This window comes from Aspergillus flavus, chromosome 2 (genome assembly GCF_009017415.1).
Source record: "Aspergillus flavus chromosome 2, complete sequence".
NCBI classification, from domain to species: Eukaryota; Fungi; Ascomycota; class Eurotiomycetes; order Eurotiales; family Aspergillaceae; genus Aspergillus; species Aspergillus flavus.
In genome coordinates this window covers 795260-814294 of record NC_092409.1, presented here as the reverse complement: position 1 = coordinate 814294, position 19035 = coordinate 795260, and the positions used below count along the sequence as shown (strand labels likewise).

Genomic DNA, 19035 nt, shown 5'->3' with positions numbered 1-19035 from the left:
TGCCAATTCCCAAGACGATAGGAAAAAGAGGAAAGATGTCTATGGGTAGATATCTCCCGAGGTAAGGCTGCCGTGAGTTGGTCTTTGTATTGGGTTGCATCGAGAGTGCTCTAGTCTTATCTGTATCCCTGCACAGATGTCGCCATCGAGCACGACACGATAACAACCCTAACTGATACTAAAGGCAACCCTAACATTAATCCGCCGTATTAAGCAGGTAACTCAAAGAACTTCTCTTTTGTCCCACTGTTGAACTTCTCTCATTCTACCTACTTTATCCACTTGAGATTCCAACCATGCCTTCATCGCAGAACACCTCTTGCGATGAAGCAACAAGTCTGCTTCAAGAGACCCCAGGAAGCCCAGATCAGGTATATAGAGGCAAGAAAGCCCCATCTGACTCACACTGGATCACTACAGTTATATTGCTGTGCGGTGGAGCGGTCCTGTTCGATCTTTCAAACAATTTGGGTTCGGTCGCAGAGGTTGCGATCTTAGAAGATATAGTATGCCGGGATTATTATGCTACCACTACTGCGAACCCGATTCTTCCGAGTTTAGAAAGATGTAAGATAGACCCTGTCCAGACTGAGATTGCTCTGCTCAATGGCTGGCGAGAAACCTTCGAGACTATCCCTGGTAAGCTAATTTTTTGACAAGCCCAAGAGCCACTTCTTTTTTCTCTTCCCCGAGACAGCAAAGCTGATTTTGGATAGCCATACTTCTTGCCTTGCCTTACGGCATGCTGGCGGACAAGATTGGTTACAGGCCAGTCGCTTTATTGGCCTTCCTGGGCAATGCCATGAGCTCCAACTGGAGTAGAGTAGTTTGTTAGTCCTACCATGCAGTGACATATAGCTTGGAACATTAACGATTCCATTCATAGTTTGGCTTCATCCCACCTTACCAACCCGTGCCCTTTGGCTCTCTGCAGTGTGGCAGATCTTAGGGGGAGGGCCACAGGTCGTAACCTCATTGTCCTTTTCAGCTGTAGCCACTATCACCCCTGCGAACAAAAGGTAGACACACTCCCACAGAACTTGTCTAACGTTAGTTACTGAGAGCGCATGTACCAGAACGAATGTCTTCTCTCAAATGACCGCAGTTATTTTGACGACAGAGTTGATTGCACCCCCAATTGGTGCCGCACTCATGACAATCAACCCTTGGATACCATTCCTCGCATCCTCTGTGATTGCGGCCATCTCAGTGATCTGGGCAGTCTTTTTTTTCCCAGCAATCCGTAATCGGACTGAGCCAGCTTCTACCACAGCTCACGAGGAGCAGCCGGCCAGAACTTGGTATGCTTTGGAGAGAATTCGGCAGTTCTATAATCAACTTGTACAGAACAGAAATGCCGCATTGGTTGTTGCCTCCTTCTTTGTGACACTTCTCGGGACCCATGCTTTTGGGGTATTGCTGCAGTACGTCTCTAAAAGGTTTCACATATCATATGCTGAGGTGCGTACTTCGGATAATTAACAAGTTCCTGGTCAGCGGCCAATGCTAAATGTTATATTTATACTGCAGGCTTCATACGTACTGCCGCTCAGAGCTGGCACTAACCTGGTATCTTTATTTATTCTGCTTCCCGCCGGGACACATTTTCTGGACCGGCATCGAGGATTAGAGGTTATCTCGAGAGACAGTATCATCACCCAGGTGAATGCGCTACTGATGCTTCTGGGGTGTTTATTGATTTTCCTCGCGCCAAACCTGATCTTGCTCAGCATTGGGATTGTAATATTTGGATTAGGCGCGTCGTTTTCTGTCACCGCGAGAACATTGGTGACTTCTCTTGTTGACACAGCATCTTTGAACACAACCTATGCACTTATGAGTGTGATGAGCTCAATCGGGTCTCTAGTATCAGGGCCCTTACTGGCAGCCGTGTATCATCAGGGGATGGTCATGGGTGCTATCTGGCTCGGTCTGCCCTTTCTACTTGCTGCAGGGCTATACGGGCTCGCTTTGATTGCTATATCTGCGGTCAGAGTACCTTCCCAGACGGCTTGTAGTACTGGATAGTTAGGGTGGCAAGAAGATTTAGTGGGCGATCATATGAAGATTCAGTATTACTTAGGTAGTATCGCAAGGGACTTTACATATATATCACGGATATGGTTAAGCAAAGCTCCCTCATAATGAGGCTGAAGCATTTAACAGCTAAAAACCAATCTCTGTGAATGTGGATTGAAGATAACCGCCTAATACCTTTCACAAACAGATCAGAATTGTAATGCACTGCCTTACGGCGGGTATAATAATTCATGCACCCCTGCTGGCTTGGGGCTCGGTTTAATGGGTATCTGATGGTTCCAGGCCCAATCGACAATTGCATTAAAGTCTCGACAGGTATGTTTAGTGTTGAAGTTGGGGTAGGGTTTCTGGCGCCCTGCTACCCAATTCGTAGAAACGAGATTGGTATCCGCATGACACATGAGGAACTGCCTGAGCATTCAATGCAATGATCTAGTTTTATAGTTAGAGAGAAGCTGGTCTCTAAATGAAGGATTTTCTAACACAACTATGTGCATGCGTTGCATCGCCGGAGAGTCTAAAAACTCTTCGTGGGTGCCTTCGTAATATTCTCGATATGTCCGCATTCGTAAATAATTCTTCAAGAGATATATACGCATTGAACTACATTAGCCCTTTACCGATCCACAAGATCATATAGATAATGGTAAAGAACAATTTACCAAGCAATGCATCTGATGCGAGGATTCAAATTGAAGTCGGTAGACTCCTCCATCCTCAGGGGGAAGTTTGACTGACGTGTCTGGATCGACACCTAGTAGTCGCATGTCCTCCTCGGAGAAAGAAACATTCACTGCTCCAACTATATGCCTCTGTGAGTATTGGCGGTGCACAAAATTTGTCTGTAGTCCATATCAGAAGAGCACTTAGGATTGATTGAACGATTCCATGCACGATCAACATCTGGAGAGGGTAGGCCGCGGAATTCTGATGGGTAGTCCAAAGTCCCGTTGAATGTGATCACTTTATCGTACATCTGTGGGAGTGATTTGAGGTGTTTATCTGCGTACAAGTCAATGTTTGATCAGTTTATCACTGAGAGCTTTACCTTGGAGATAGGACAATGCTGGTGAATAATGTGTATGCGAAATGCTCGATGTCGTCGAGGTATGTCCGATGAGAAATACGAGAAGAGTGTAAATAGCGAAGAGGCCGAACACGGCGATCCTTCGCAAGATTGAGATGCCGGAGATTGTTGCTACATCCAATAAATCCAGCCTATTTTTATCATCATCGGCATGATCAGTGGATTCATTTCTGTCAAGACTGGACCTTGCCTCAATGTCTTGGAGAGCGAAATAACTCTGGGGCATCTCAGCTGGTTGGTAGAACGTTAGGCCTGTTGAAGTGTTGTCTATATGAAAAGAGCTTATGATCTTTCAGACTGGCAACTTCCACACTATCGACTCACTCTACCTTTCGAACTAGGGGAGTCTCGATGTGATTCAATTCCGTCCAGGGCAAGATGATGAGTACGTAAGCGGCATTAGCTACGAGCTGTGGCTTTCTTATCTTGGATTTGACAGTGCATTTTTGAGACCCTGACCATGCATTAGTTTGGGACTAACGGAGCTTAGTTGCATGTAGCAGGACGTAATGTACTTTGACCATAAGCTAGCCAGCGCGCACATCGCTGACGCAAGTTTAGTGCGAATTAGCCATTGAAACTGGGCCAACAAAAGACCTGCAAATATACATAGGACTCCAGTGGCGCCTGGATAGCGGAACATAATGATCATAGCTGAAGACCATTTGGAGAATACTACTGTAATAATAATATTCGTCTAGTCTTTGGACATGTGATACCGATTCATTGGATACCTAAGATCACCTACAATCTACTTTGCACGTCCGTATGTCTCCTACCTAGACCACTTGTCACTCAAATAATGGATCAACCGGGAATGCACCGTCTCATCCCAAACCCTCGAAGCATCTAACGAGAACCGAAGACACTTCTCACCGTATCGCTGATTTTCCAGTCCCATTTGTCAATCGGATCCTCCTCTGACCGCTGGACTACTTCCCAAATACGGCGTGAATTACCGCATCGATGGATATGTCCCATGCCATCAACGTTCACATCTATTAGATTTCCGTCTCCATCATAGTGTTCTTGAGGTGGCTCGATCGTGTCATCGGCGGAGCACATCAAAGACTAAAGGTCCTGCCCTAAGGTCGCCCGCTAACTCACCTGGGCGGCACCCTCCTATTGTGTATTTTTATTTTATTTCGTATGGTTTTATATAGTGATATTAAACTGAAGTCTGAATGACTGGCTCTTCTTCAGCCATACTCTAGATCCATGTAAAGCGATGTATTACCTAGCGAAGCAGTCTGGGGATGGTGTTCGAACAGAGATCATTGGGCTCACTGCTGCGACTGCACAGGTCTGATGGACCAGTAGCTAAAGGATAGAGAGAAATATCCTATGAGGCAAATAGAACTCGAGCGATGTATGCTGATTGGCAGGACCAGAGAGCTCTTGCCACTTGCACCCTGCCATATCAATAATCAAGAGCCTGTTGACCGATCATTGAGACCACATGCCAACGCAGAATCTGTTTACGTTGGCTTATGAGCGAGTGAATAGGATCATGGGATCTCAGAACAGCATTAGATTGGCCATCTAGGAGAGAGATTGGCCCAAGCTCGGCGCTTATCATACAGTCAAAGTCAATCGTGGAGGGAGTGGCAAACCAATCGGGAGAATCGCCACGAGTCTATGACCCGAACATGATGCTATCCGAAGCTTCTTCACGATATGGAAGCATCACGAAGCCCATCGTGTAGTCCAGGAGTTTTCATATATAGCCTCACTGCCCCAGCTGGTGTGTAGCTGTTTTCAATAGATTGACAATCAAGTGTTTTGTTGTATCTTTTTCTATTCTTGTCAATTCTTATCTATTTTTTTTCTTTCCTTAGTTTATACAATGTCTTGCTACCGGACTCTTTCACACACAAGCATTCGTCATCTTCTACGATAACCGGCGTTTATTTCTTGATTAGTTCTGTTAATAAGTCCGTGTACAACTACTTACACGAACCCACTTGAGCATGTCGCGAGCTACAACCGACTGGCGATGACCGGGTCCTCGTGTGGCCCTGCGTCTCGCAAATCCGCCGCCGGCAGCTGCGGCACTGGCAACTTCAACTCGGTCGCGATGGTCCTAGCAGCCCAGAGACCCGTGACAAATGCCAGCGCGAGACCACCAGCATACCCAAGATTGCTAAATCCTCCGCCGTCAACACCTGCGATCAGTAAACCTGGGATAGGAGTCTTGTCGGGAGTAAGGGCACGTCCCTCAGCGTTGATAAGAACGCCGCCGTAGGTGAACGTAATTCTGTCAAGAGTCAACACTTTAGCCAAGCATGGATCATATCCGGGGGCACGTACGATGGTTGGACTTCCATGACGAAGAAAGGACCTTCACCTTCCACCAAAGAAACAGGAGGCTTTCCAGCTTTTCCGACCGGCGCGTCGAGCGTAGATGTCTTATCGCCCAGCCGTATGAAGCGATCGTACTGTTCGATTGTTCGGAGGGCTTGCGAGCCATCTACCCCCCACTGATTGAGGATCTCTGCTAACCCGTCTAGGGAGGGAGCACTAGCGACGTTGCATCCGTGTTCGCGGGCTTTCTCGAGCCGATCGATCTCTCCCGCGTTGGGGAACGGAGCCGAAATGCAGTGCTGTCTTCTTGTCCGGTCGCTGAGGATATGAAAGGTCAGTTATTGGGCTGTGGTGCAGCTGACACGGGGAAGAAGTGTACTTGAATAGAAGGAATCCACGACGCTTCTCCTGTTTCGCAAGATATTGGTTCACGATTTCATCCCCGGTCGTCTCGTCGGCAAACCTCCGTCCGTGCTCGTTAATGAGCAGGCAATATTTGCTTTCTGCGAGGACGTGTCAATGATCAGATAATGAACAACGGCTGAATTGTACATACGGTATTGTGCCAGCGACAAAAAGTTCTTGGGATCGACAGCTTCTGACCGCAAAGGAGCCGCCAATAAATGGCCATAATACGTATTCATCCCCCGACTCGTGCCTGCTCCTACCGCAGTGGCCAGCGTTAATCCATCTCCTACTGATCCTCGATTCGAGCGTACAAAGATATTGTCTCCTCCCTGGCCGAGGTGCATAGATGTCAGTCCTGCATTCCCCTGGAACCCCCCGGTGGCAAGGACTACGTGCTGAGCCTTGACTTCGTAATAGACAGCGCCCGCGCCATCTACTGGCCCACGTCGAATGATCGCGCCGACGATAGGAGAACCGGGAACACCAGGCTGCTTTTGAAGGAGTTTGACGACGGCGGTATTGGTGAAGATCTGGGATCCTGTGCTATCCCGTATGCGTTGTTGGTGGTGTAGGTGGAGCTGAGGGATCTTGATGGGAAAGCCGATGCCTGTTTCTTTGTCAGCTCTGATGTAAATAGTCTCCTGTGTATAGTAATTTGTATATAATCAATACCGATTGTCATGATTCCATCGAATCGTTTGGCTGTGGGTATGCTGTTCTCTCGCATCCATTGCACCGCAGGCAAGTAGTCTTTCATCCATGCAGCTTGAAGCTCTGGATCACCGTCTGGTACCCACGATCGCAAACTATTGTAGTTCTTGGGTGCCCAACTAGACGTTGTCAGTAGGATTCTTTTGTACTTGAAGTAGTCTAGAAACGTACAACATCCCCGCAGAGTAGTTTGACGAACCGCCAACAACTGCTTGCTTCTCTACCACTAGGACTTTAGCCCCGGACTCGGCGGCGAAGGCGGCGCAGGCCATGCCCGACATGCCTCCGCCACACACCAGGACGTCGACTGAGATTGTTTGCATATTTGAAATATATAGTTATTTCCGTTGTCTTCAAAACGAACAAAAGGGAATAAAGTAGAAGTTGCGCGGTGCAAGTCAACAATACAGGAGTGAATTTAAGACTGTATAAAATCATACCTCCGGCGTCTAAATAAATAGACCGGAGGACCCACAGCCGGTGATTTTTTAATGCAGGGTAACCAATTGAGGGGCCACCACTTCAGTGCACTCGATATATCACTTTTATGCGATTATTCCAGCAGCAGGACAGCTAGGACTGCAATGGGATGGAGGACAAGGTGATTGAGCCTCATTGTTCAGTGCCTGCCAAGAAGCCAAGTGGATCAGACGGAGATTGAAGATTTCAGATCATCCCTGCGAATTCTAAATTCTAATCATCCTCACGGCGACGAAGACCACCGACCAACTATCCAAGTTCTGCGAAGATCATTCGCTTCAAACTTTAAACTATGGCAATTGGGCGACCCCCTCCAGTATCACTTTATCATTATTGATCTGTATTAATCTGACGTGATCATGGCTAGTCGACCGGTGACGAGACAGCAGACTCGCCGGTCACCCTCCACTGTGGCCTGCGAAGCATGTCGCAAGCTGAAGATGAGATGCGTCCGTCCAAGTCGACCAGAAGACTCTAGCGAGCCATGCGATCGATGCAGACGGAATGGCCGCACCTGTAGCATTCCTCCTTCCCAACCTTTGGGGCGCCGGCCAGGTGCGGTTGGTCGCTATCGGGGGCTCGAAAAGGCCTGTCGGCAGATGAAAGAGCATCTAAAACGGGGACGTGCCTCAGGAAATAGTTCACAGGACGTTAATAATATACAGAACGCAGAAAAGGAAGTATTCGATCTCTTACTTTCGAAAATGCAAAGCAATGAGGGGCAGTCCCACCGACCGACCAACGGGAAAGCTGCCAACGTCCAGGCTGCGTCTAGCAATCCGGTCGTGACAGAGTCCACTACTATTAAGCAAGCTGGGATCACCTCGCATGTCGGTCATGACCCCGTCAGTAATCCTCTAGCACTTCTTGTCGCTGCTTCCGGGGCCATCCAGTCCGAATCGGTATCGAATACTCCGATATCCACCGTTGAATCGACAGATGAAGGACCAACGCCGTACTTGACGAGTATTGGTAATCTAAATGAACGGTCAACATACGTGTCACTAGGCCTACAATTGAGCTCAGAATCGCTCCAGAGTGGACTAGACGCTCTCTTTGCGGCCCCGACAAGTAATCCCAAGTGCACAGATTATTTTCGCCCTCCTGACGATGGCCCGCCGCGAGATGTTAGCCCGGACCTGGACCCTGTTGAGTTAGGGTTAATATCAATGGAGGAGGCTTACCACTTATTTCCCATGTATGCACGTCACACTGCGTAACATCAGTAATGTTGGGCTAATATTTAATAGCTACTTCATACGTTTACATCCAGTCAATGGTATCCTCGACCCTAAATTACACACCGTGGACTATGTCCGTTCACAGTCGGCACTTCTGTTTACCTGGATGCTCGCTCTCACAGCCCAGTTCGATCATGGGTCTGCGGCCATTGCAAAGCGACTACGTCTGCATGGCGAGAAATTGTCGCGACATGTTCATGCGTCCGGGTTAAAATCAGTTGAAATTGTTCAGGGTTACTACATCTCACTTTTGTCAGCCACTCCAGCTAGAACACTGTCGGAAGAGCGATCGTGGTTATATACCATGTATGCATTTGGCGTAGCGGCAGAGCTGGGGCTGGACCAAGCATCTCCGACATATACATACAATAACGATGGCAAAATTATCCCCAAGCGCACACCAGGCCCGCCCACCCGCCATGACATTGAGGACCAAACACGCCGCGAGCGACTAACTCGCAATAGAGAGAGAACGTGGCTGCGTATCCTCCTCTGGGAACGAGCGAACAGCGGTGCTTCTGGTCGAATGAATGCCATCCCTGAAACTGACCTCACTCGCAACATCGAGCGCTGGTGGATGCATCCGCTCGCCGACTCGACGGACAAACACACCGTCGCTTTCATCCTGCTCCGTCGCCATCTGGCGGATTTACACGCAGAAGTGCAGCGACAGACATTGATGCCACACTCCAATCCACATTGGGTGCGCGATCGTATCGACGCCGCGTTAGAGTCGTGGCGGAAGACATGGATATATGCCATCGCGCCATCTTCAGAACCACTCCCAGACGTGCACCTCCATCACGTATACCTCCATAACCGATTATGGACACTGTCATTTGCGCTGCAAGCCTCCATCAGTAACAACCGCGATCTAAAAGCAATCCGCGACGACTGTTTTCAGGCCGCAGTGCATTGCTGTGAAGTCGCTGTGCGTGATCTTCAACAGATCGGGGAGCCACTATACTGTATGCTTGCTCCCACATGGGCGATGATCTCTTACGCAGCTATCCTCGCCCTAAAGCTCTTCCCCTTTGTACATCAGCCACGGTCGGAGGGCGAAATAGAGCTTCTTGCCTTATTGGCGCAGGTTGCGCTTCAGCTTGAACGCGCCGGCACAACACCATCACACCGATTCGGAATTGCTGCGATATTAGGACAGCAGTTATTGATGATCCTACGGACGCGAGCAGCCGGATTGGCTTCTATAACCACCATTGCGGACTCTGATCACGATGATAATAATAGCGGCGTACGGAATACCTCATGTCCCCTCTCAAGAGAACACTTGTCAAACATCAGTAGTGCAACGGGCATGACGCAGGATACGGATGTCCTGGGTCCGTTAGTATCTCCGTATGACCCTTGCTTAGCGACCGCTACGATGGGAATGGATAGCGACCTCATGGGCGATGAGTTCGCGGATTTATTTCGAGAGATATTCGGCCCCAGCTTTGGTGAAGTATTTTAACCTTGCATGCAAGGTCTTCCAATTGATAACTGGATATAAAGCTGGTCGCCAATTATCACATATACCTGGCAATATCTGTCCTACAGGGTCGCAGTATATCGATTTATCTATTGTGCGCGATTGCGGATGTTTTTCAGATCAGTCCCCTCCCTACGCAAAGAGATGTAAGTGGGCTATGCACGACATGGAAAAGCGAGAAATGGCCTTGGAGAGTAATTAGCTATGTATTGAACGGCTTTGGCTCCCTTATTAACATCATCATCCTGAGGAAGGAAAATATACAATTTGGTAATAAGCTCAACGTCGTTAGATACGTACAAAAGTATCATAATGGAGCTATTCCTCGCCAAATGGCTGCAGCTTGGGCCACCTCAAGCCTCATCAAATATACTGTACATATTGCCGTCTGGGACACTGTGCCTCTACCATTCGACGGTTAAAGAGCGCCAGAACCTTCACAACGACCATTCTGACCTCGCCGTGCCAAGGATGTTTACACGGGGATTTCAGTACACTTTCCCCTGAGGCCTGAGCAGGACGTGTCGTCCGCCTGGGTGTTTACGACAGCGACGTATGCTCTCTTATTGCCGGTGTCACCGGTAACACCCTGACTGCCGCACTTCTTGTCGTTCGCGCTTAGATACTCACTGCAGTAGTCACCAACCTCCGAGGTTGTCATGGTCACTCCAGCGGTACCGATAAATGCGACTATTGTGTGGCATTTAACCGGTTGGCCGGTAGACCGTTCACTGCACACCGTGTTATCTATCAAGGCAGACACGGCAGCGACACCGCCACCGACCAGGGATTTCACAGCATTGCAAATATGCTTCTGGTTCGCCGGGCTGATTTTATCCACCACCGGGTTGTTCTCGCAGTTCAATTGATCCTTCGGGGCTCTTACGTCGAGGCCAGTAGACGAGACGGGAGCCGCGTACAACCCCTTTCTCTGGGTAACAAAGTCGACTAGCGTGGTATCGAAGATGCCATTGTCGGCGAGATAATCAGACCCGTTCTTGCTTGCAAGGTCAGACGTCACGAACACAGATCCAATACTCAGATTATCTTCCACGGGCTCCGCGAGACGGTTCATGGCAGTTGTATAAATCGCAACGGAAGGAGTATCACCGTAGAACTTCACTGCGCTGACAGTGCACGCGAAATAGCACAAGGCCACAAAAATTAACATCATCAGGGGTTTTTCGAGGGCTGACTGGGTGTATTGAAGTGAAGGAGTGCAGATTGGCAGCAGAATGTACGAGGTAATGGAAAAGTGATAGAGACAAGAAAATTATAGAGCTTTGGGACTTCAATCATCCAGCCTGATACAGGGCATTATATAGTACGGATAGATAGTCAGTCGCTCATTTCCAATCAATGCCGGGAAAGCTTCGGTGCTACGCCCTCTACATCAACCAACAAAGCGGCCACCGATAATCGGGTATGATTCGAAGCTGTAGCCATACCCAGGCCCGTTCTACAAGGTGCGTTGTAATGGGCCTGGGTCAAAGCCTAGTGGAGAGTGCATTGCCTTGATATAATCCCAGCATCACGGACATGTCCGCGCGAATAGTAGAGAGTAGACATCGGGCAGGAGTGGATAATCTCGAAATGATAATGGAAAGTCCTGGATAGGATGGAGTTCAACACTTGTCTCTTGTCAATAGTGGAGAATTCAAGGTTGGGGGCCGTTCCTAAGCTGATCGTAATGATATTGAGCCCTGCCGGGATGGGAGTATAGCTTGGTGCCTCCTGTCCTATATTTGGAATATAGTTGAGGGAGACTAGTTCACCCTGACCTTTCGCCTCATAACGAAGCTGAGGAGACTGTGTGTAGGCGCGAATTGAGCATGCAAATGCATGGTTTGTGATCCTTACCTTCAGGGACCAGGGCCCACCAGGGCGTTCTGACGCGTACCGTTGCATCGACCCGCTTTTATGTCGGCTTATGGTCCAACATTCGAGAAATCCTACATGTATATTTGTGATACTAATACTGAGAGGGCAACTAGTGATTCAGTCAAGAGAAGTTAAAGAGCACCGCTTGCCTTGTGATCATTCTCCTAGGCATGAAAATGTGCATCAGAGAGGACACGCTCGATATTAGCGAGACATCCTGAGTCTTGGGCCGTATTAGAAGAATGAAATTGGTGATAAGCCGGATTTTCTCGTATTTGGCCAGAGACTGTGACAGACTCCCCTGTCGAGCTGGCGCCGTCATTGCATTGTTACCTTTAGGATCTGCATCATGTTCCAATCGTCCCTTGAATGATAATATGGAGAAGGAATGATCGGCGTCATCTGACTAGGATTTTCAAGGCATAAGCTTAGGCATGTAGTGGGTCAAGGCATTTTAGACAGAATAAAAATCGCGCATTGCTCCACATGCCTTGCGACCGAGGTGCTTCGACGATATATATACACAGTAGTAATGCTTTGACCTGTGGCTAGCATCTCTAGTTTTTCTCTTATCATTGATCTTGTTTTCCCTGCGTTTTTTGCTTCTTTCAGTCAACCGAGTAGCACCTGAGACAGGCCCACTAGTTTTGTGCCGAACCTCGGTAGCGCCAACATGTACCAAAAATTCGTGAAAATCCTCATAGGCGCTTCGGTATTGCTCTTTGCCGCCGTGGAACTGGAGCAGTACATGTCCATCTATGATAGATATCCGATGGCATGTAACATCGTCAATGCGCTTATATGTGTTGTCTTTTGCATCCAATACAGTATCGATAGGTGATCCGCAGTAGCCAAGAAGGTCACACCAGCACAGACACATACTATAACGAATTTGCGTTCCTCCACTGCAAGTCAATTCACGATGTTTGTGTTTGTCAGTCTTTCAGAGAAAACCTTGTGATGCCATGGATGTTAGTATTGTTCTACCCAAGCATTCCCGTCATGTTTGAGCCTCAAATAACATCTAATCAGTTTACTGCAATATCGAGGATTCCCTTGACTCCATCGGGAGTTGTGCCGGACCACGAGTTTCTTCTTTGTGGTTGCTAGAACCATTCACTCTCGCTTGCTTCGGTCATGTTTCACATCGTTGACATCATTGATAATCTGAACCTGGCTTCAATGAGGCTCAGTACCAGCAAAAACTGCTTAGCGAGTGCCGGATGGTGGTGACATTTCTGGCGGTTCATTCAATGCCGGAAGTTGTGGTCAAAGAATGAATCATGGTCTTCTAGGAGGGTATGAAAATAATGAAAGCAGGAATAGTTTTAAGTAAATATATTCGTAATTCAAGGTTTAGTACGGGCTTTGGCTACCGCAGCCTTGACCGAACCTCATGTGCCCAAGCACCCTTGCCAAAGTAGATGTGAGATGGATCTAATGGTAATCAGAGTTGTGTATGTGAAAAAGACACAAGGAGGTCCGAATGAGGCAAGGGAAACTCCTATGGTATGCGCTGGGCCTCGCCATTGAGGGGACAACTGCACATCATTGGCGGAGAACAATAACACTGCCCTGGAGGATAGCCGTAGGTAAGTCTGAGCACGGTACATGTTCATAACAGAAAGATATACTGTTCTAGTTCATCTCCATCTATTAAGGCATGATTAGGTCGACTTTAGTATAAAAGTGCCTCTTTCTGTCTGTGCCCTCGGCCAATGGTCGCGGGGAGTAATCAATGAAAGAGTTAAACAACTGTATTGTGTACTGCAGTACTTCTGAGCAGGTAGCGGACTGAAGGTATGAAGATCTGCAGAGTACCCGCCCAGCGTGTTGATACGTAGAACCCTACCGCTCTCCGCATATTTGGCGTGCATGATTTTTTTCAGTAGGCAGCGAAGATTATCTGCTGCCCCGGTCGGCTGACTGAGAGTGAGTGAACTGATTGTGGCTTGAAGATCTTGAGCAGGGCCTAACATCCTAGCCCTCTGTTCGAAACTGTGGCTACTATCGAAGTATTTGATAAAAATGGATCTAATAGAGTTTGAAGAAGGTCCAATCAAGGTTGAGAAGAGAAAGCGATGCCGTAGTCTTCGTGGATGTGCTGAAAGGCGCGTACAAAGTCCTACCACGTCAACTGTGGCAGTCCTTGTACGATGCGCTTAGAAAATACTGCGACATGTCGCGCGCCTTGTGTGATGGATGTGCATGCTGGCTTCACTGTACGAGCCACTGACTGAGCGAGATCAGCGACCGCTAAAGTTCGTCGCGAATCGACTCCATTTTAATCTCGGTACGGCACTTGCCGAGGAATCCCCCCCGAGACGCGAACCGTTGGAGTACCAAAGTGCGGCCTATCGTTCCTAGTTGGGGAGCAATAACACCAGATGAAGTAGTGGCTGGCTGAGTTGGCGTCAGGTAGGTTAAGAGAGGACATCTCCCCCTCAAAATTTGGAGTAGCCTATCCATCATAGGTTGCCTATGTGGAGTAGTTGCCTAGTGTGTGATTGCAGATCTTTCAGCTCTCGCGTGAACTGAAGATCTCAACTATCACATCACACGCACGGACCTAAAACCATGCACGATTCCCAAAATGTAGGGATTCCCCATTCAGGCGGAGTTGCCTGAGCTGAAGACGCAGCAGAGAAATACCGGTCAGAAATACCTGTCCGAATATTACTACGTACTGTTCTTGGACTATAAATATTCCCATAAGACAAGACAGGAATTGAGTACTGAGAGCCAGGGTTGATTCTTTACCTACCTTTCACCCCCGCTATTCGAGGAGACCTACAATATGGTTGCGATCAATTATAGTGTCCTTTTCACCATCCAGACTGTCCTTTTTGGAGGCCCTGGCGCTAATGTTGAGACTGATACTGGTATCAGCAGCTTGGCAAATCCCGGGACCTACGCGGTAGGTATAATAGATCTTACCTCTTACACATCATTCTCTTGATTTCAAACCTACTAACAGCTATTCTTAGGATCTCAAATGCACAGTAAACGATAAACCAGTCACTATCGGAACAGACGCAGTGAACTATGTTCACCATCACTTCCCACACCCCGGTAACGATGACGACCCCCGGAGATATCCTCACCAGTTTTTCAATAAAGATGAAATTACATGGGGCAATGAGAGGTGCAACAAACCAGAGGGTGGTGAACAGCCTGTTCTGCTTGAGTTTCCTATCTTGCTGGATAAGAGCCAAAAGAAGGCAATCCAGGAACTCTACAATTACAAGCAATTAAAACCCAGGCCGGAGCCAGGGCCTTGCCGCATCGTTACTCGAAAGAAGGGTGATGATCTGTGCGGTGTGATGTGTCACATTGAATATGGGAAGAAGGATGCCAAACCTGGCTTCAAACGCTGCACATGAGATCGGGATTTGGCCTTCCTGCTTGAATAGCATGTCTTCTCCTGGCATTTGGGCGATTCTGTATCCTAGGACTTCTCGGGGTTTCTGGAAGTATCAAATTCTGAATGGTAAACGTGGATACAAACTTATTATTGTTAGAATAAAAACACCGAGTAAACTAATTAAAAAGATCTTATTCGAATCTCATCTACATGTTTTTTTCAGTCTATGTCCATGTCCAACGTTATTAAGTTAAACTTAGATGTACTTCATCATTCCCTCGTAGCCATGTAGGTATATTATATAGCCATGAAAACGCAAGGTACGTACCAAGGTAAGTTCTGCAACATCTCCCATGCTTGGCCGTTCACTCCATGTTCATAAGCTGGCGTATTATAATGGACTGGATAATGCCTCTTGTACTATAGTTCGTATAAGTCGAGCTTTATACAATAAGTTTATCCACAACGTGTACAACCTGTTTAACTGGAGTAAATATGTTTGGACTGCGCTAGGACTTATATAACCATTAAATATGACAAGATTAGAAGAGATTATCAATTTAAACCTCATTAGTCATTTGAAACGAGAGTCAACTAGAGTAACTCAGAACCACAACCAAATCTTCAAAAGCCGTCTGATGAAATGAAATGGCCAGATCTCTCGCACGCGTCGCTCTGGGCCCAACGAGGGACGGCGTTGTGAGAGTGTGTGCTCGCAGAAATACGCGTTCCGCTGGACTAGGAGGCTACTCAGACCTTCCCAGACCGCACCTATATAGCCACGCCGAGACGGGGTAATGGTACCAGGATTAAATCGTCGTTGATGAGTATGATTTTCCACTACCAAAGGACGCCTTCTTACCGGGTTGCACACATTGTGCAGCCTGTTGACCAAGCAATGCAACACAAAACTCAGAAGCCGTAGGAGAGTAGTGTGATGGACAAATAAACAAACTCAGTGGAGACGAGCGTCAAACACGACAGTTGCCGAAGTTCTGGCGACCCACGGCCCGCATCTTCGAAACACCTATGAACTCCGCAGAACGTACAACAGAGGTCAAACGGTCGAGAGCGTCGAAGTGCTGGTTCAAGTCTGGTTTCAGAGATGCCGGCCTCCCCAATTCGATTCACCCATCATGATCTGCTGTCATTGTTGCAAAAGTCCATCGTCTTATGAGCAAAGCTTGGACGGCGTGCATGATGGCTGCGTTACCAAGTAGTCCGTTCGCTATTTCATAGTAGTTGATTGTTTGACTACTAACGCTGCATGTGGTGAGTTCAAAAAGTCCTGTGCTAGTTGATGGTCCGGCATAGTCCTATGTCAAGCATTTCTAGAGCACGGGAGGAGGTCTCTTCTGTTCTTCACCATTCAGAGCTATGTCATGGTAGGACTTGAAACTCACGTCGAGTCAGGTCCCAGGACACTTTCTTGTATCCAGGCTATTTGCTTGGCACCGGCATGCCGCCAACAACACGACGCATTTCGGATCCGAAGACAGATATGACTTTCGTCGCACACCTGGCTCCAGGTGGAGAAATAGTAAATCAGAATCCAACGTATACAGGCCTTGAAATATACCTGTTCAAAAAGCGCCAAAGCAAAACATATCAAAGAACCACCCAATGTACTTTCCCACTAACCCCGTAAATCTTTCATTTCAACCATTACCTACATATAGACAGTCCGTGGACAGCAATTCGGGTGATTTCCGCCAGTGACAAGGCTTGGTGTGTCTTACTTGGTTTAGACTCCCACTGGTGCGACAATAGCATGAAAGATGTAAATTAAACGGAGTTTTTAAGTGGTTTCACCGAAGTAGTTTCCGTCCAATCCTTAAGGATTGTGGAGTATGTGGTCCGGGCCCACCGGTTTGACTATCAGACTTGGCGCGCGAGTCTAAAGGGATGGTGGATCCACTGCTGGACTGCATTCGGAGTACACATTCCTTAGGACCTAATCATAGTACGTAGTGGTAGGTCTTAAAGTAACGTGGGTACGTTGAGGGTGAACATAATAATAATAATGATACTATCAATGATTAGAGTTTGTGGCTTACACTAGAGAAAAAAGGTGGGGGAGAGGTGAGAAACTGAAGATGAGAAATAGAATTCAACTAGTCTGCTCCCATCCTCAGACAGTCTCTTTCACGCTAACATCGGTAGTGACTTGAATGCCTGCATGTATGATGCGTTCCTGGGACCCATTGTGGCTGGCTTCCACATCAGCCCTGCTGTGTCCTGTCACCGGTTTCAGCTTGATGCTACTCCGTCCCCCAGTCGAGAATCCATTGTACGTACGACGGGTGGAGGAGCCGTACATTCTCGACGGGCTGGTGAAGTCGTCCTTGCTGGCGAAACCGAGTAGGCGCTGTAATGTCGGGGAGCGATAGCTAATAAATGTTTTGAAGGAGGGAATACACGCAATAAAAATGGCGACTGCGACTTCCACGCAAGACCAGTTCATTGCGTCGACCAACACCCCTGTAGATGTTCAGACATTAGTAAGATGTTAAGATGACTGGGGGCAAGAAATGATGATAACGCACATGTGTGGTCCACGGAGAAAGGGTTAAAATAGGTGACTCGGATGATACTTGTCACGCATACACTGGTATCCATATTGGTTAGGTCTTCTAACACTTCCTGCGCGAAGGAGGGCAACATACAGGAGACCCAGGCTGAACATCATCACCAAGCCCACTCTCTTTCCTACCTCCATCTTCAGTCGCAGTACCTTAGGAATAGGCATTGCGAAAAGAGCCACGTCCGTGGCTAGTTTAATCCCAAAATTGGCGTAATAAAAGAGCGTCATATCCACACACTTGCCTTCCACGAGGCCGGTGGCATCCCATGCCTTGTGGACGGGCCAACATTGAAAGATCACTACAAGGACCTCTTCAATTGTTTCGGCAACTAGAATGGCTAGTAGCCACCAGCATGCCATGCGAAACTTCTTCCCCGGAAATATGTGTAGGTAGAGCAGACAGAAGGAGATCTTGATCGCGCCGAGGGCAAGGACGTAGGAGAGCATAGTGACGAAGTCGAGCTGCGCACGTATTGGTCATAATCAGCAGACGACTGCAGAGATGTGTATTTGGATAGTGCCCATACCTTGAGAAACATGGCCCTGTCGCCGAAATCTTGTACCGTGCCAATGTGCTTGCCGAACCCATATTTGGTCACTGAAGAGTTTAACTGTTAGCGCACAGTATGTGGTCATCTGTCTCTTCCAAGGCCGCGTACTCATTATACAAGTAACGCAGAGAACGAACGTAAAGATCTAGATTAGACAGCTGTGCTTCAGTAAATAGCGATGACAGACGAGGCGCTAGGAGGCCTACCCAACTGGTCAAACATAGTAGATCATCAAGATTGATGCCTGTGAGATATCGGATACGGACGAAAAGACGCACTAGGAGCCCCGCGGTCGCGATAGCGAGAAGTGCTGTATTACAGAAGATGATCTCGGGGATCCGGGATTGTGCCAGGTAGGCTATTCGCTCCGGCGAAAGGGATCTTTCCCAGACCTCTGCCATGGGAAAGACCGGGTGGCCGTCTGTACAGAAAGAGGCTCAAAAGAAATTCCAACGAAGACCAAGATAGTTACATTTGTGGGAGCTTGAAGACGGACAGGAGGGAGCGACAGAGATCCCACCCTTATGCCCCTAAGGTATGCAAAGACTGGGGTTGTTTCATCCGCCAACCAGGGGGTGGGGATGCTGAGGAATCGATTCGTCAACACCTGGAATCCTCCGCCGGTAGTTACTGTCGCAGACTTGTAGCTCCGTATCGTGATTACGGGCTAAATTGGTAGGCTGATGTCGATCCAAAGCGCGGTTCAACGGACGATTTCCACGCCCCACTCCCTGATCCACTTGGACAAATATCGCGCAGGCACCAGGTGGACTGGCCCAAAATAAAGCTTATGGCAGCATGTCACCATCTTTGTTGATATTCAAACGGGTTGTCTCCTGGGTGCTGACTGTAAGATGCTTTTACTTCGTTGGTATATGCTTTTTTTTAATCTGTT

General features: G+C 48.0%; 7 protein-coding genes across 7 annotated transcripts; 3 read left to right on the top strand and 4 right to left on the bottom strand.

Moving 5' to 3' along the window:
- Nucleotides 1-235: 235 nt before the first annotated feature.
- F9C07_1183043 (MFS multidrug transporter) lies at nt 236-2065 on the top strand. The gene is made up of 5 exons (XM_041285141.2): nt 236-639; nt 717-830; nt 887-1019; nt 1077-1461; nt 1531-2065. Exons 1-5 carry the CDS (start codon nt 297-299, stop codon nt 2026-2028), a joined length of 1473 nt encoding a protein of 490 aa, XP_041142130.1. The 5' UTR covers nt 236-296; the 3' UTR covers nt 2029-2065.
- Nucleotides 2066-2842: 777 nt separating this feature from the next.
- On the bottom strand, nt 2843-4192 carry F9C07_2099181 (uncharacterized protein; the record flags this gene model as incomplete). The annotated part of the gene is made up of 4 exons (XM_071508898.1): nt 2843-3042; nt 3089-3408; nt 3452-3603; nt 4004-4192. The coding sequence occupies 4 exons, from the start codon at nt 4190-4192 to the stop codon at nt 2843-2845; spliced, it is 861 nt and encodes a 286-aa protein (XP_071363541.1).
- A 619-nt stretch (nt 4193-4811) lies between these two features.
- F9C07_2276894 (putative extracellular 3-ketosteroid 1-dehydrogenase) lies at nt 4812-6873 on the bottom strand (the record flags this gene model as incomplete). The annotated part of the gene is made up of 6 exons (XM_041290541.2): nt 4812-5384; nt 5438-5749; nt 5811-5934; nt 5988-6446; nt 6512-6669; nt 6722-6873. 6 exons carry the CDS (start codon nt 6871-6873, stop codon nt 5108-5110), a joined length of 1482 nt encoding a protein of 493 aa, XP_041142129.1. The 3' UTR covers nt 4812-5107.
- Nucleotides 6874-7389: 516 nt separating this feature from the next.
- On the top strand, nt 7390-12052 carry F9C07_2276893 (uncharacterized protein; the record flags this gene model as incomplete). The annotated part of the gene is made up of 3 exons (XM_071510211.1): nt 7390-7590; nt 7696-8228; nt 8281-12052. 3 exons carry the CDS (start codon nt 7390-7392, stop codon nt 9740-9742), a joined length of 2196 nt encoding a protein of 731 aa, XP_071363540.1. The 3' UTR covers nt 9743-12052.
- F9C07_9682 (uncharacterized protein) lies at nt 10236-10934 on the bottom strand (the record flags this gene model as incomplete). Its single annotated transcript, XM_041285139.2, has 1 exon — nt 10236-10934. One exon carries the CDS (start codon nt 10932-10934, stop codon nt 10236-10238), a length of 699 nt encoding a protein of 232 aa, XP_041142127.2.
- A 2386-nt stretch (nt 12053-14438) lies between the features above and the next one.
- F9C07_9681 (Ribonuclease/ribotoxin) lies at nt 14439-15024 on the top strand (the record flags this gene model as incomplete). Its single annotated transcript, XM_041290548.1, has 2 exons — nt 14439-14558; nt 14629-15024. The coding sequence occupies 2 exons, from the start codon at nt 14439-14441 to the stop codon at nt 15022-15024; spliced, it is 516 nt and encodes a 171-aa protein (XP_041142126.1).
- A 1870-nt stretch (nt 15025-16894) lies between these two features.
- Nucleotides 16895-19019, bottom strand: F9C07_1182911 (uncharacterized protein). Its single transcript, XM_071507701.1, has 6 exons — nt 18347-19019; nt 18249-18285; nt 18117-18187; nt 17672-18051; nt 17552-17613; nt 16895-17486 (listed from the first exon to the last, which is right to left on the bottom strand). The coding sequence occupies exons 1-6, from the start codon at nt 18539-18541 to the stop codon at nt 17137-17139; spliced, it is 1095 nt and encodes a 364-aa protein (XP_071363539.1). The 5' UTR covers nt 18542-19019; the 3' UTR covers nt 16895-17136.
- Between the last annotated feature and the right edge of the window lie 16 nt (nt 19020-19035).

What these genes read in the sequence shown, in the direction of transcription:
- F9C07_1183043 (XM_041285141.2), top strand. Translation starts at nt 297, where the DNA reads ATGCCTTCATCGCAGAACACCTCTTGCGATGAAGCAACAAGTCTGCTT. An exon ending in AACCTTCGAGACTATCCCTG is followed by an intron (nt 640 to 716) that starts GTAAGCTAATTT and finishes GATTTTGGATAG; the next exon opens with CCATACTTCTTGCCTTGCCT. An exon ending in ATCACCCCTGCGAACAAAAG is followed by an intron (nt 1,020 to 1,076) that starts GTAGACACACTC and finishes CGCATGTACCAG; the next exon opens with AACGAATGTCTTCTCTCAAA.
- F9C07_1182911 (XM_071507701.1), bottom strand. Translation starts at nt 18,541, where the DNA reads ATGGCAGAGGTCTGGGAAAGATCCCTTTCGCCGGAGCGAATAGCCTAC. An exon ending in ACAGGGCCATGTTTCTCAAG is followed by an intron (nt 18,052 to 18,116) that starts GTATGGGCACTA and finishes ATACGTGCGCAG; the next exon opens with CTCGACTTCGTCACTATGCT. An exon ending in TTTCTCCGTGGACCACACAT is followed by an intron (nt 17,487 to 17,551) that starts GTGCGTTATCAT and finishes GAACATCTACAG; the next exon opens with GGGTGTTGGTCGACGCAATG.